General features: G+C 34.3%; 2 protein-coding genes across 2 annotated transcripts; both read left to right on the forward strand.

The window, feature by feature from the left end:
* The first annotated feature begins 286 nt into the window (after positions 1–286).
* Positions 287–2,536, forward strand: LOC115978253 (GDSL esterase/lipase At5g14450-like). Its single transcript, XM_031100276.1, has 5 exons — positions 287–764; positions 870–1,079; positions 1,156–1,328; positions 1,445–1,718; positions 2,252–2,536. The coding sequence occupies exons 1-5, from the start codon at positions 494–496 to the stop codon at positions 2,494–2,496; spliced, it is 1,173 nt and encodes a 390-aa protein (XP_030956136.1). The 5' UTR covers positions 287–493; the 3' UTR covers positions 2,497–2,536.
* Positions 2,537–5,855: 3,319 nt separating this feature from the next.
* Positions 5,856–8,497, forward strand: LOC115976559 (GDSL esterase/lipase At5g14450-like). Its single transcript, XM_031097897.1, has 5 exons — positions 5,856–6,265; positions 6,353–6,562; positions 6,657–6,829; positions 7,249–7,522; positions 8,020–8,497. Exons 1-5 carry the CDS (start codon positions 5,998–6,000, stop codon positions 8,265–8,267), a joined length of 1,173 nt encoding a protein of 390 aa, XP_030953757.1. The 5' UTR covers positions 5,856–5,997; the 3' UTR covers positions 8,268–8,497.
* Positions 8,498–13,322: the final 4,825 nt, after the last annotated feature.

Genomic DNA, 13,322 nt, shown 5'->3' on the forward strand with positions numbered 1-13,322 from the left:
CATTTAATTGGCACATCTTGTAATTATTTATATAATTCAGTTCGACTTAGTAAATATTCGATGTGTATGTAGTACATAGCCGTAAATTAACATTTTATTCAATACAATTCATATAATTTGGAGTATTACATATATTAGTTGGAAAAAAAAAACAAAACAAAACAAAAACAAAATAAGTATGGAAAAGTCATTTACAACGCGCAAAGAGAGAAAGATAGATTAAGGAAGCTCATAGTAGCTTGAGATTGCCTATGAGATATATATATATATATATTCCATTGCTAGGTAAGCTCATGACTTTCATGACTACATATATTCTTAAAGAAACCAATGGGAGATTGAGACATAATACATTCTTTCTCATTTTTATTTCCCACTTGCTTTGATATGCACAGGATTCTCATGATTATATATTTTCTCTGTCTATATCAAAGAAAACTTTGTCTTGACTAAGCCTCTGGGCTACCATAAACAAGGGTAGTGCTAGTGTCATATGAGTCACAGTTTTGGTGCAGTTAGAATGGAGGTTGGAAGGGTATTCATTGCTTGGAGTATAGCTTTCTTGCTTTTGAGTGTGTCAGGTGAAGAAATGACAGGTTTATCACATTGTGATATTCCAGCAATCTACAACTTTGGAGACTCAAATTCAGATACCGGTGGGATATCAGCAGCTTTCTATCCAGCAGGGCAACCGTCTGGCGAGACCTTTTTTCATGAACCGGCTGGAAGAGGCTCCGATGGGCGGCTTATAATAGACTTTATTGGTAAAATGCATATCAACTTGTTCTCTGTCCAACAAGCACATATCTAAAATAGTTTGCCTATCAAAGTTCACAGAAAAAAAAGAAGTTGGTTATTTTTTTATGCAGCCAAGCGCCTTAGATTGCCATACTTGAGTGCCTATCTAGATTCCATTGGAGCAAGTTTCAGGCATGGTGCAAATTTTGCCACTGGAGGATCAACAATTAGGCAGCTTAATGAGTCCTTCTTTTTGACTGGTGCAAGCCCTTTCTCTCTTGATATCCAGATTGTGCAATTTGACCAGTTCAAGACACACACCGGCAAGCTCTACAACAAAGGTAATACCAAATCACCCAAAAAGAAATCGTTTCTCACCAACTTACAATGTCCTCTACATTTGTTTATGACATGCAGCCAAGAAAAACTCCCACAGAAGAAATCTTCCAAGGCCTCAGGACTTCTCAGATGCTCTCTACACATTTGACATTGGACAAAATGATATTGCTGCTGGTATTCGAAAATCAAGCAGTGAAAATTTTAGAGCAGTACTCCCAGACATAATTGACCAGTTAGCTTCAGCAGTTAAAGTAAGTCAAACAAAAAAAAAAAAAAAGGTTAATCTCAAGTGAAATTAACAAGATTGGGACTCTAATCTAACATGTTTATTGTGTTTATGGCTCAAAATCAACAAAATCTCTTTCAGCATCTGCATGAACAAGGGGCAAGGAACTTTTGGATACATAATACAGGTCCCATTGGCTGCTTGCCAGTGACCCAACGCAACTACCACCATCCAATGCCTGGCATTCTTGACGAGCACGGATGTCTCATAGCTCAAAATGACATGGCTATAGAGTTTAATAGGCAACTGAAGAGAAGAGTGACCAAACTGAGGACACAGCTACCTGGAGCTGCATTAACATATGTGGATATTTTTGCAGCAAAGTATAAACTAATCAGCAATCCAAAGGAGCAAGGTAATACTTATTGACGAAGAAACTTATGGTGTGATTAGTTAAATAGTAAAGTCACATATTGAATAGGGAAATTTCTGTTGCACACATTCACTTACACACATAGTACACAGTTTTTTGAACTAAAATTGTGACTTGAAGTCATGATTTCTAACTTGGAATACAAGTAACAATATTACTGTGCAAAAATGGTAAGTGTGTGAAATAGACATTATTCTATTGATATCAATACTAGCAAGAGTGGATAGTTAATATTACATAACTGGGTCCAAATGTCCAATCATTTAAGTTTCTTGATTTAGCAGTGTCTCAACATGTTAGAGACCCTTCAAATTAAACTCCCACAAACTCAAAATCCTAATAGTTTCAATTTAAACTCTTTTATTTTTTAAAGCTACCTTGAGACTGCTGTTGCCCTGACCTTTGTTAAACCAATGTGATATCTGCTACATGTCACATGCTAAATGAAGTACAAGTTGCACCAAGATCCTATGGTGGGGATAAAAAAACAATGAAATAACAGTTGTCCTTTGCAGGATTTGTTGATGCAAGGAGCATTTGCTGTGGTTATCACGAGGATTCCAACCATGTGTGGTGTGGGCATAGGGATAAAATAAATGGTACTGAAATATATGCGGGGTCTTGTGAAGATCCTTCCAAGTATATTAGCTGGGATGGTGTGCACTACACTGAGGCTGCAAATCATTGGATTGCTAATCATATCCTCAATGGTTCATTCACGGACCCACCAGTGCCAATCACACATGCATGCTTGTCATAAGCGTCAGTCTGTGTGATGGAAATTTATGTGTATCCAATTTTTAAATAGGAAGAGATATAGCAATCCAAAGATGTAATCTTCAATGCATTGCCATTTTCCAACTATGAATATATTAAAACTCCTCTCTTAAAAGTGTGAGAGTGAGCTCTTTCATTTAGCCCATATTTTATGTATTTAACATTTCATAAAACCATTTGGTGTCCTTGCTTTATATGATATATTAAAGCAGAGCACTTGATAGAACGTTCACTTCTCAGTCAACAGAGCAGATCCACTATCAACTCACGGTTATATCTAGAAATTTAAAGGTTAAGCTGACACCATGGCTGCTGCTGGTCAACCTCTCAAAGATTTTGAAATTGTATCCTCTCTACGAACCTTATGATGGCAATTGGCAAACCCGAGTACACCTCATCACTGGTCACCAAGACCCTTGTTCAAAAGACAAAGGGTCAAAATGATCGAGGTCAATGCCAAAACCTGACATCGATAAGGGTCATCAGAATAGTAACTCATTTTAGTTCGATAAGTTTCTAATCCATAATGATAAAACACAAACCCGTTCAACTTGACTTGTTTGCCAAGTTTACCCCTTTCCCAATCTTGAACTCATTTTTACCTTTCATGAAATGAAATTGTGAGAGGTGGGATTAAACTACGAAGGCCACGGAAGTAAAGATGTATCGCCAACTAATAATGATTGTTTGGAAATCAATTTGTTCCTGTAGACATTCTGATGATAAAGTCAGTTTGGGTTTTTTGGAAATAGAAGTTTAATTTTCTAAGTAGTGAATTTTTTTTTTTTTTTTTCCCCTAAAAAGCATATCTCCTTGTCATGTTTGAGGGGTTTTATACTTTTAAATTACAACTACTCCTTTGTCCCAAATCAAGCCTTAAAGCACAACTTTTCTTTAATTGATTTGATACCTGTCCAAAGTTAGAGGTCTTCAAGAGATAATTGGATGGCTCAATATGTTCAGAGTTCAGACCTACTATTAAAGTGAGAGACAAATCGCCTAACATTAAATGCAATAAGAAGTTATTGGGCACAATTAATGCACAAATGACTACTATCTTGCACGATTGATGTTTCCTTCCAGGCTAGGAGTCCAATGATGTAAGACCGATGGAATAGACTTCCTATGAGAGATATTGACACTTGAAATATGTTGATTTAATTATTAGTGAAATCACTCACATTTAATATATGTGGTGTACCAATATCAATCAATACCAAAAATATATATCATTTTCCTGACCTGTTTGCTAGACTCAAAAGGAATTGTGAGTGGCAGCATGATTTTTCTACCTGAAAAAAAAAAAAAAAAAAAAAAAAAAATCCCGATGAGGTTATGTAGGATTAGCATCATATAAGGCCCTTGAAAGATAGAATTTCTATGCCAATGGAGTTGGACAGCAAATGAGAACTGCCTTTTCATCTATTGGAAGATGTCAGCTTTGGATATCAATGGTGGGATAGGTTTCATGGCCCAAACTTGATGTTATTTGTGTTCGGGTCTTGGGCTACTACTCAGAATCAGAAATCAGAATGCAGCCCACTTCAGAGGAGAACGTTATCACGTTATTCACGTCTCTGCAACGCATGACCGCTAATTGCGCAAAACAAAGATCTTTTTTTCTATATGCTTTTTTACTTGTCCACTTTATTGCAGATAGCGACAACCATCGTACAGTTTCATTAAATTAAATAGATGGTATGAGACACAAAAGCCCCATCACCGACTTCTCTTTCTTCAAGGTACTTCTAGATAGCCACATGATTATGATCCTTTGGTCCTTACAATTAGGGACATGTGTTGCCCTATGCATTTGAGCTGTCCTCCGCACTCTTAATTTGTCACCACTCTTTTCCCAAATCTTCTCTCTTTTTCTATTTCCTTTTTCTGCTTAAATTAAATGCGAAGGAAGGAGATTTGGAGCATCAATATACTGAATACTACGTTAAGATAAGAACACGTATTTTATGTACATTTTAATATGTCTCGTACACTGATGTATTGGACACACTTTCAAGTGTCAAAACACAAAAAGATGAATTATCTTCAATGTACTCTCCACTACCCTACTAGGACTGAAGATAGCTGTTTATCGACACAAAAATAAATAAATAAACAAATGAAAAGAAAAGAAGAAGAAGATAGCCATATCCATCCCCAATCTTGGATCTTGGTACAATGTTGATCAGAATCCACATAACATTAGGCAGGGACGGAATTATTAAAGGAACAAAGGAAACTTTTATTTTTATTTTTTAGTGTATATAACTATATATACAAAAATGGAGTATAAGATTGTAAAGTGTAGTTCCAAAATTAGAAGTTATGAACTCAATTTTGTGTCTAGTGTCTCTTCCTCAAACAAAAAAACTGCTTTTAGATAACAAATTCCTAATATAAGCAACTTGTTTGGCTTTTTGTTAAAGAAGAAAAAGTTACATTCAAATGATGGTGTTTTTTTTTTTTTTTTTTTTTTTTCCATCAACTGACCATGTGTTGCTACTTTGATTATTTATTCTTAGGATGCAAAATTAAAAGCCTAGAACTTTATAATATCAACGCTATCTTGTTATTGTCTAGCTCATCCTAATCAATTCGTTTATTTTGTTTTTAATTGCAAACACAATCAAAATAAAAATATTACAGCTGGCAAGTAAAATAAAATATAATAATAATTTTTATTTTTGTTCAAATCTCAAAATCAGTCTCCCCAAAATAAATTGGAAGTAAGATACTAAGATGGCCTTTTATAACCTCTTACAAATCTTGTATAAAGTAGAAGTTTTATGAATGACTTTTTTTCCCCTATACTACCTCCCAGTGTTTTTTTTTTTTTTTTTTCATTGGTGATTTTTTTTTCTTTTTCGTTTCAATCTTTGGGCCCTTTGATGAAATCATTGTTCCATTCTTCCCTAACGTTAGGCTTAAAGAATAAAAAGAGAAGCTTTTTTTTTTTAATCTACGGTAAGGAATAGAGATGCTTTTTTTGTTTCTAGTAGTTCAATACCTTAAAATGTATCAATTCTCCTTCACACAAAAACCAAAACATATAAGGAAGAATATGAGTAGTGAATGACAGCATCGACACATGAAATTGACAAAGTTTGACAAGCAAAATTGATTATTACATCTTACCACACAAAAAAATAATAATAATAATAATAAATTTCTATTAAAAAAATTTTAAAATTTTTATACATTACTTACAAAATAAATTTACATCATATATTTACATTATAAAAACACAAAAAATTGCCTCCATAAAAAAATAAAAAATAAAATAAAAAATTGTCCATATTGCAACAGTAAAAATACAATTTTCCTAAATTAAATATATAAAGTGAGCAGCAGTAAATCGGTGTGCACGTGAATGTCAAGAATATCTGCTTCCTTTTGCCCCATATACACCAAGAATAAGTAGGTAGATAACCTTAAAACCAGGCCTCTGGTTCTTGCTGGTCCCTATAGATTAGAGTGTTCTAGCATGAACTACTTTTGTGCTGCACCAATGGAGTTTGGGAGACTATTATTAACTGGGTTCATGGTTTTGTGTGTTCTGGGTGTGGGAGGTAAAGAACTGCAAGGCTCAGCACCTTGTGTTTTTCCAGCAATCTACAACTTTGGTGACTCAAATTCAGACACTGGAGGCATATCAGCAGCATTTGAACCCATTCCAGCACCATATGGTGATGCATTCTTTCACAAGCCTGCTGGAAGGGACTCAGATGGCCGGGTCCTCATAGACTTCATAGGTACAAATATTTCTATATCACTCTACTTATCTATAGTAAAAGCATAGATTCATGATAGTTGTCTAATAGAGTAAAATATTTATGCAGCTGAGCACCTAAAATTGCCATACTTGAGTGCATACTTGAATTCACTTGGAACCAATTACCAGCATGGTGCAAATTTTGCCACTGGAGGATCAACTATTAGAAGGCAAAATGAAACCATATTTGAGTATGGCATTAGTCCGTTCTCTCTTGACATCCAGATTGTGCAATTCCTGCAGTTCAAAGCACGCACCTATGCTCTCTACAACCAAGGTCATTCCCATTAAAAGAAAAAAGTAATAATTGTTGTGTGCTTGGATGAGTTTATTTTCATCAGCTTATTTAGTTTATTTATTGTGATTTCTAGCCAAGACACCCTCTGAAAGAAGCAAGCTTCCTAGGCCCCAGGACTTTTCCAAGGCTCTTTACACATTCGATATCGGTCAGAATGATCTTTCTGTTGGTTTTCGAAAGATGAACTTCGACCAACTTCGTGCGGCAATGCCAGACATTGTCAATCAGTTAGCCACAGCAGTCCAAGTAAGTAAACAGATTACTAGCATTGCTTGAAATAAGAAGTTTGAAATTAGAGACAGTGGTTCATATTCTGAAGAGAAGGCAACACTGATATCTAGTTTAAAGCCTAATAATGCAGCTCTATGTTACTTTTGTTTTGCCTAGGCGGAGTTATAGGTTGGGGTATGAATCGTATGATAAAGGTATATTGGGAAAATTAATGTGCAGTAAATACATTGAAAATCCTTTATTTTCTGATAGTGATTTTTGTCCGATGCTTACTCCCGTGGATATAAGCACATTGCCAAACCACGTAAATATCTGTCTTTGACTCTCTTTTCTCTCTATTTTCACCAACATTGCTATGATCTGAAACTCTGAATAATTGTGAGTTTAATCAAGCATATCTTTGATATGAAACTACTGTAATGGACTACTTTCAGCGCATATATCAACAAGGAGGGCGGACATTTTGGATTCACAACACAGGGCCTATTGGATGCTTGCCAGTGAACTTTTTTTACAATCATAATCCAGCGCCTGGCTATCTTGATCAGCATGGCTGTATCAAGGGTCAAAATGACATGGCTGTAGAGCTCAACAAGCAACTCAAGGACAGAGTGATCAAACTAAGGGCAGAGCTCCCAGAAGCAGCAATAACATATGTGGATCTATATGCTGCAAAATATGGACTAATCAGCAATGCAAAGAATGAAGGTATTTATTATATTGTAATCCTATTCACATCACTTAATCAATACTTAATCAATTTCACATGCCTATTAAGATGTGGAACATTTTACTACTATTAATAAGTTTAATACTCCGGAAAAGAATACATGTGGCCAATTTTGATTAGTCCGTTGAGAATCCATATCCAACTCCAAAATTTTGGGACTATGGCTAAGTAGTTATTGATGTTTTTGATTTGAAAAGAAATACACCTTTTGACTAAAGTAATATCTAAAGAAGTCAAAGCCCCGCCACCCGCGCGGGGGGGGGGGGGGGTGTGGTTTGGAAGAGCACAAAAAACTCAAAAAGTATAATGTCTGTTTGTAATTCTGGCCTTTTTCTTCCTTGTGAAAAGACAGCATTTGGGTTTTTACATTAAGGCAATTGTTACAATCATGTCGAAGAAAAGTGCCAATGTAACGGCTATTACTGATACTGTGAATCCGGGACAATTTTTTTTACACAAGTTACTTCTTTTACAGGATTCACCGATCCCCTGAAGGTCTGCTGTGGGTATCATGTGAATTACGATCATGTCTGGTGTGGGACAAAAGCACTTGTAAATGGAAGTGCGGTGTTTGGTGCTTCTTGTGCTAATCCTTCACAGTATGTTAGCTGGGATGGTGTACACTACTCTCAGGCTGCTAGTCAGTGGTTTGCTAATCATATACTCAATGGTTCACTGTCAGATCCACCAATTCCAATTACCCGAGCATGTCAAAAGCATTAGTGTGATCACAACCATATGTCATATGTGTTAGATTGGGCAATGGAAAGGTATAATAGTAAAAACATTGAGAATTAGCACTATAGGTGTATCAGAAGAATAACATTGAGTCTTGAGAAGTTGCATCTCTAGCAGAATTGTAACATTTGTCTCAGTTGCCCATCGAAAATTAAAAGCAAAGGGTAAAAAAGACCATAATATTTGAAATGGCCAGCTGATTTGTCATACTTCTCTAGTTTGCATGTTTTGTTTTCCCCATCATCATGCTTAAGATTGCATAAATGCTGAAAATAGTCTCAATATTGCATGAGTTTTGTTATTGTGCTAATGTTAAGTTGTCAAGAAGCTTACTGTTACAGGAGGCTTCTTGACAACTTAAGTCCTGTTTATTGATTTTTCTTTTCTTTCTTTTCTTTTTTAACTGGAAAGTTAAGAAGTTACACTGTATCTTGCTGCATCATGAGGAATACAGTAGGTAGCATTCAGGGAATTTGTAGGGGTGGAATGGAGATTCATGGTAAGAATGCACAACAAAGGAAGTATATGCTCAACATTAAGTCAATTTGAATAAGCAAAAAAATTATCTAACATAGCCATAGTTGAATAAGAAAAAAAAAAGAACTATCAGAGCAGCCATAATTTGAATAAGCATCATTTGTTTCGCTTATCGTCCTACTGTTAACCAGTCTTTGTTGTCTCTGTTGCCTATGTTCGAGCCATTAATGACCAATATGTTTCATTTCCCTATGGGGACGATGTCTGTTACTTCAGATGTCTTTCACCTAACAGACCTTTCCCCTTGTGGAGAAGTGCTACATCCCAACCTCAATGTAGGGATGGTAACTATCAATCAAACGCCGACCCTTCTGATTTGGCCTACACCCTTTTTATGACTTGACAAATGCAGAACACTACTCTATCTCCCCAGGGCCCAGTATCATTACTCATGAGTAAGTTTCATTTTACTTCTACTGGATTTGTCAATTTATGGTGTGTAGTACAACAAAAAGAGTTACTCAATGATATCTTCTTTTGCTAAAGCCTTAGCTTAAGGTCACAGGCTAGCCTTGGCTCTTTTTCCACTTGTATTGATCCCTCTCTTCCCTTACTCGTGATAGCTTTTCTAATCCATTCAAGGACCATTATGGTTTTTGCAGCTTTGGGTGTATGCCTATGTTCCATCCTTTTCTCCTATTCCTAAAACTTAATCTATAAGTTCCACATTCATGTGGCCAATACTTAATGGAAGCCAGATATGATTCCTCTATCCCTACCTTTGCAAGATGGTTCTATACTTTTGCAGAACATAAAAGGACCGACCTTCAGCTTATCCCATTTACCCTCAGGAAGTTCGGGTCAGAATGCTACCGACTTTTTAGTACAGGAAGTAAGTTTTTAGATACAGTAGTTACGTGGGCAAGTTTCCTGGCGTCAATAGATTTGCTCATGTTTAACAGAAGTAGAATTGGACAAGGTCTATACCCCAACTATGTCTGCCTGGCAATTTGGCTTAACCCAAGCCACTCCAACTCCTCCTTTAATGCTGCTTGGCACACACAAGTGGCTTATCAAGCTTAGGTTGGAGAACAGTTGGCTTTATCACAAGAGAAGGATCTGAAAGGCATTGATTTTCGATGATTAATGGACTTTCCAGCATCTACTGAACTCTTCGATATTTAGTGGTCTACATACATGGAAGTTTTCAATAATAAGACATTTATTTAGAACACTCTGAAGGCTATTCAACTGCCTTTTGATCCTGCTGAGGATGAAAAATGATTAGTTGACTTGATAGCTTCAGGTATCTATCCTGCATAATATGAATCTTATCCTAGTCATTGTCTTTATACTCTTCATCACATTGTCTGTATCTTTCCTATAGATTCAAATAAGATTCACCCAATTGCTATTTGCTAGTGTTTCTACCAAAATTGTGTTATTACCTAAACCACTCCAACAAGTCCCTCTGCATGAATCAAAGGGAGTGAAGAAGAAGCTAATGGCAGATCCTTTTCCAGAAGCTAAGGCTAGGTCTAAACGCAGACCTGAGACTAGTCTAAAGCCAACATATATCTGAAAATTAAAAGAGCAAATCAAGATATTGATCCCAAAAAAGATGGAGTTTATAGCATCATTGTAAGATAATGGATCTCCACTATTGGATACCTAAGCAAAGCAAACCTAACCATACTTTCAAATTCATATCTTTGTTGTGCTGTATGAACTTTTGTTTCTTTCTGCCTCTAGCAATTAAATCATTGAATAAGCTCTTACTGCTGCTGCTAGTTTTTCCGTAGTCACCTTTATCAGTAGATGAACGATCTGCATCAAACTCTACCTCAATTGTTAATTTCTCCTTTGAACCCTCATCACACACTTTTACTTCATTCTAATTCAACATGGAGATCTTTATCATGCAAGGCATCTCTTCTAGTAACCTTTTCCTTCGAGATTGGATTTCAAAACCTGTAACCTCTAAACTTTCTCAAACCAAGAAATTTGCACTCTCTTGACTTTAAATGCAGTTTTATATGTTGTCCACTTTACACATGCACATAATCTTAAAAAAAAAAAAAAAAAAAACAAACAAACAAACACTTTCAAACTCTACTAATCCACTAGTTTGTTTGACCAAACCTCTTGCGAAATTTTGAAATCGATGGTTTGTGATTGAGATGTTGACAATGAATGCTAGACCAAGGCCTAGACCTAGGGCTCCCATTACTAAAAATGTCTTATCCCTTTTATAAAAAGGCTCCACCATCCACCCCTATTATAAGAAGGCCCAAAATTTTATGATTGTAATGGTTTTGGATTATTTTTCCTATCTCAAACACCGCCTTCAAAATATTAGATTAAAAAAACCCAACACAATTTTTTTTTTTTTTTGAGAAGAAAAATCCAACAAAATTGAAGCCCTAAATTGTTTGGAAAAAAAATATATTATAAATGTGTCGAATCATTAATAATAACTAACCACAAACCCGCGCGTTGTGCTAGATAATTATTTTTATGGTGGTTTTATTAAAAAAAATTATAATTTAAACTAATTTAATAATAAATAATGTATTTCGTAATCATATTTTTATTTATTATAGGAAAAAAAAAACTATAACCAAAATCCTTTTTATCTAGGATTAACTTGGAACCACGTGCATCTAAAGCACCTTTTATTAAGATCAATGTAGTTGTATGTAAACCTAGAGCAATAGCATGATGAACCAAGAAGTCTCCAGGCCCTATTGTTAAAAATAGTGAATTACTATTCTCATTAATAGCATTTAACCAACCGGGCAACCATATGCTTCGACCCGTGTTGAACGCTGGGCCGCTTGTTGAAGATAAAAGTACATCGAACCCATACAATCTTAAATGTAATATAGGAACAATTATAAATCATAAATATAAATTTTGTTGTACCAAAATGACAATAATACAATTTTTCCCAGAAATTCAAAAGGCAAGTTAACAAAAATATTTATTTTTTAATAAAAATTATTTATAACATTTTGTGAATCAACAAAAAGAATATAAAATTTGGAAATTATTCTTTTAATTTTAAACAAACTTTCTCAGATCTTATTTTTCTGCCTACAATCCAAAACACCAAAAAACAAAACTAAAAAAATTAATAAAACTTAACAATGATTAATTGGACCAATTAGAATAAAAATTTGTTGTTGATAATCTATTAAGGTTATTTTCTTTGTAGAAATTGTAATTTCATCCACCCAAAATATATTATCAAATAAAAAATTATTAGCAAAATCTAAGAATTATATTTCTATACATGCATTGTTATAAAATAATTATTATTAAAATAAAATTGCAAAAGCTAAAATTTGTCACCCATCCGATTATTTTCATTTGGCTAACCTTTGCTTTTCTCTAAATAAATGGCATTATAAAGTAATTCTAAAACAACTATTAAGAGTACTTTGTCCGCTACAAAGGATTAAAAAATAAACAAAAATTAGTAAAGTCTCATAGTTTAACATCTAAATTGAGCACTATAAAAAATCATGCTATGTAATAGAATAAATACCAAATTATCCAAATCATACTATGTAATAGAATAATATTATGTTTTTATATGATATATTTAATTTTTTAAAACGCAATAGAATAACATTTAACAATCAAAGAGAACTTAAAAATAAATAAAAAAATAAAAACAACAACAACAACAATTTAAAAAACAAAACTAAATCGCATTAACTCAAAGTAGAGTTTTGAATAATATAAAAAATTATCAACCTAAAGTAGAGATGCAAGAAAAAAAAAACACCAAAAAATTGAGAGAGAGAGAGAGAGAGAACCTTTTTTTTGTGAGGAAAAACTATGCATAAAATGGAAGAAATGGTGGCAAATTTATAGTAAGAAGGTATGAACAAGAAGAGACAAAAATAAAGGAAGATGGAGGGAAAGAGGAAGAATGATATTAATGTAGAAGGTAATGGGGAGATGAAAAGGAAAAGGAGGGAGAAAGGTTGAACAAGTAGTGGGGAGATGAAAAGGTAAGGGAGGGAGAAAGGTTAGAGAAGTGTAAATATTAAAAAAATAAATGTTAAAAAAATTACAAGAAAATTGGAAAGAAAAAAATAATGACGCGGATGCTGATGTGGCTTAACTGAAATGTATCAACAATAAATGCTACGATTCAACTTTTAAATATATCTAGATAGATTTTTTCTCTTAACATCACGAGGCTTTAATTTTTGTAAAACAATTTCCTATATGGTAAATTGTCAACATTAGCAACCTAATCTCCCACATGTCCACACACCAAAAAACATCTCTCTCAATTTCCTTTACAAAGTGACACAATTGGTTAATTTCACATCAACAACGTAATAAATAAGTTCCTAATTATTTTTTAGTGATACAAGAGTCAGTACAAATTTTACTATATATGTCTTCTAAATCTATATAATAACTAAAATTTGAAGCATAGTATTTATTATTGCTGCGCTCCTATTGAGCTACTTCAATGTAGCAATTTGGTCAATTCGATTCCATTTGATCCATTCAGTCTATTTCAAACTAATTCGATCCACT

The sequence above is a fragment of the Quercus lobata genome, chromosome 2, assembly GCF_001633185.2.
Source record: "Quercus lobata isolate SW786 chromosome 2, ValleyOak3.0 Primary Assembly, whole genome shotgun sequence".
NCBI lineage: Eukaryota > Viridiplantae > Streptophyta > Magnoliopsida > Fagales > Fagaceae > Quercus > Quercus lobata.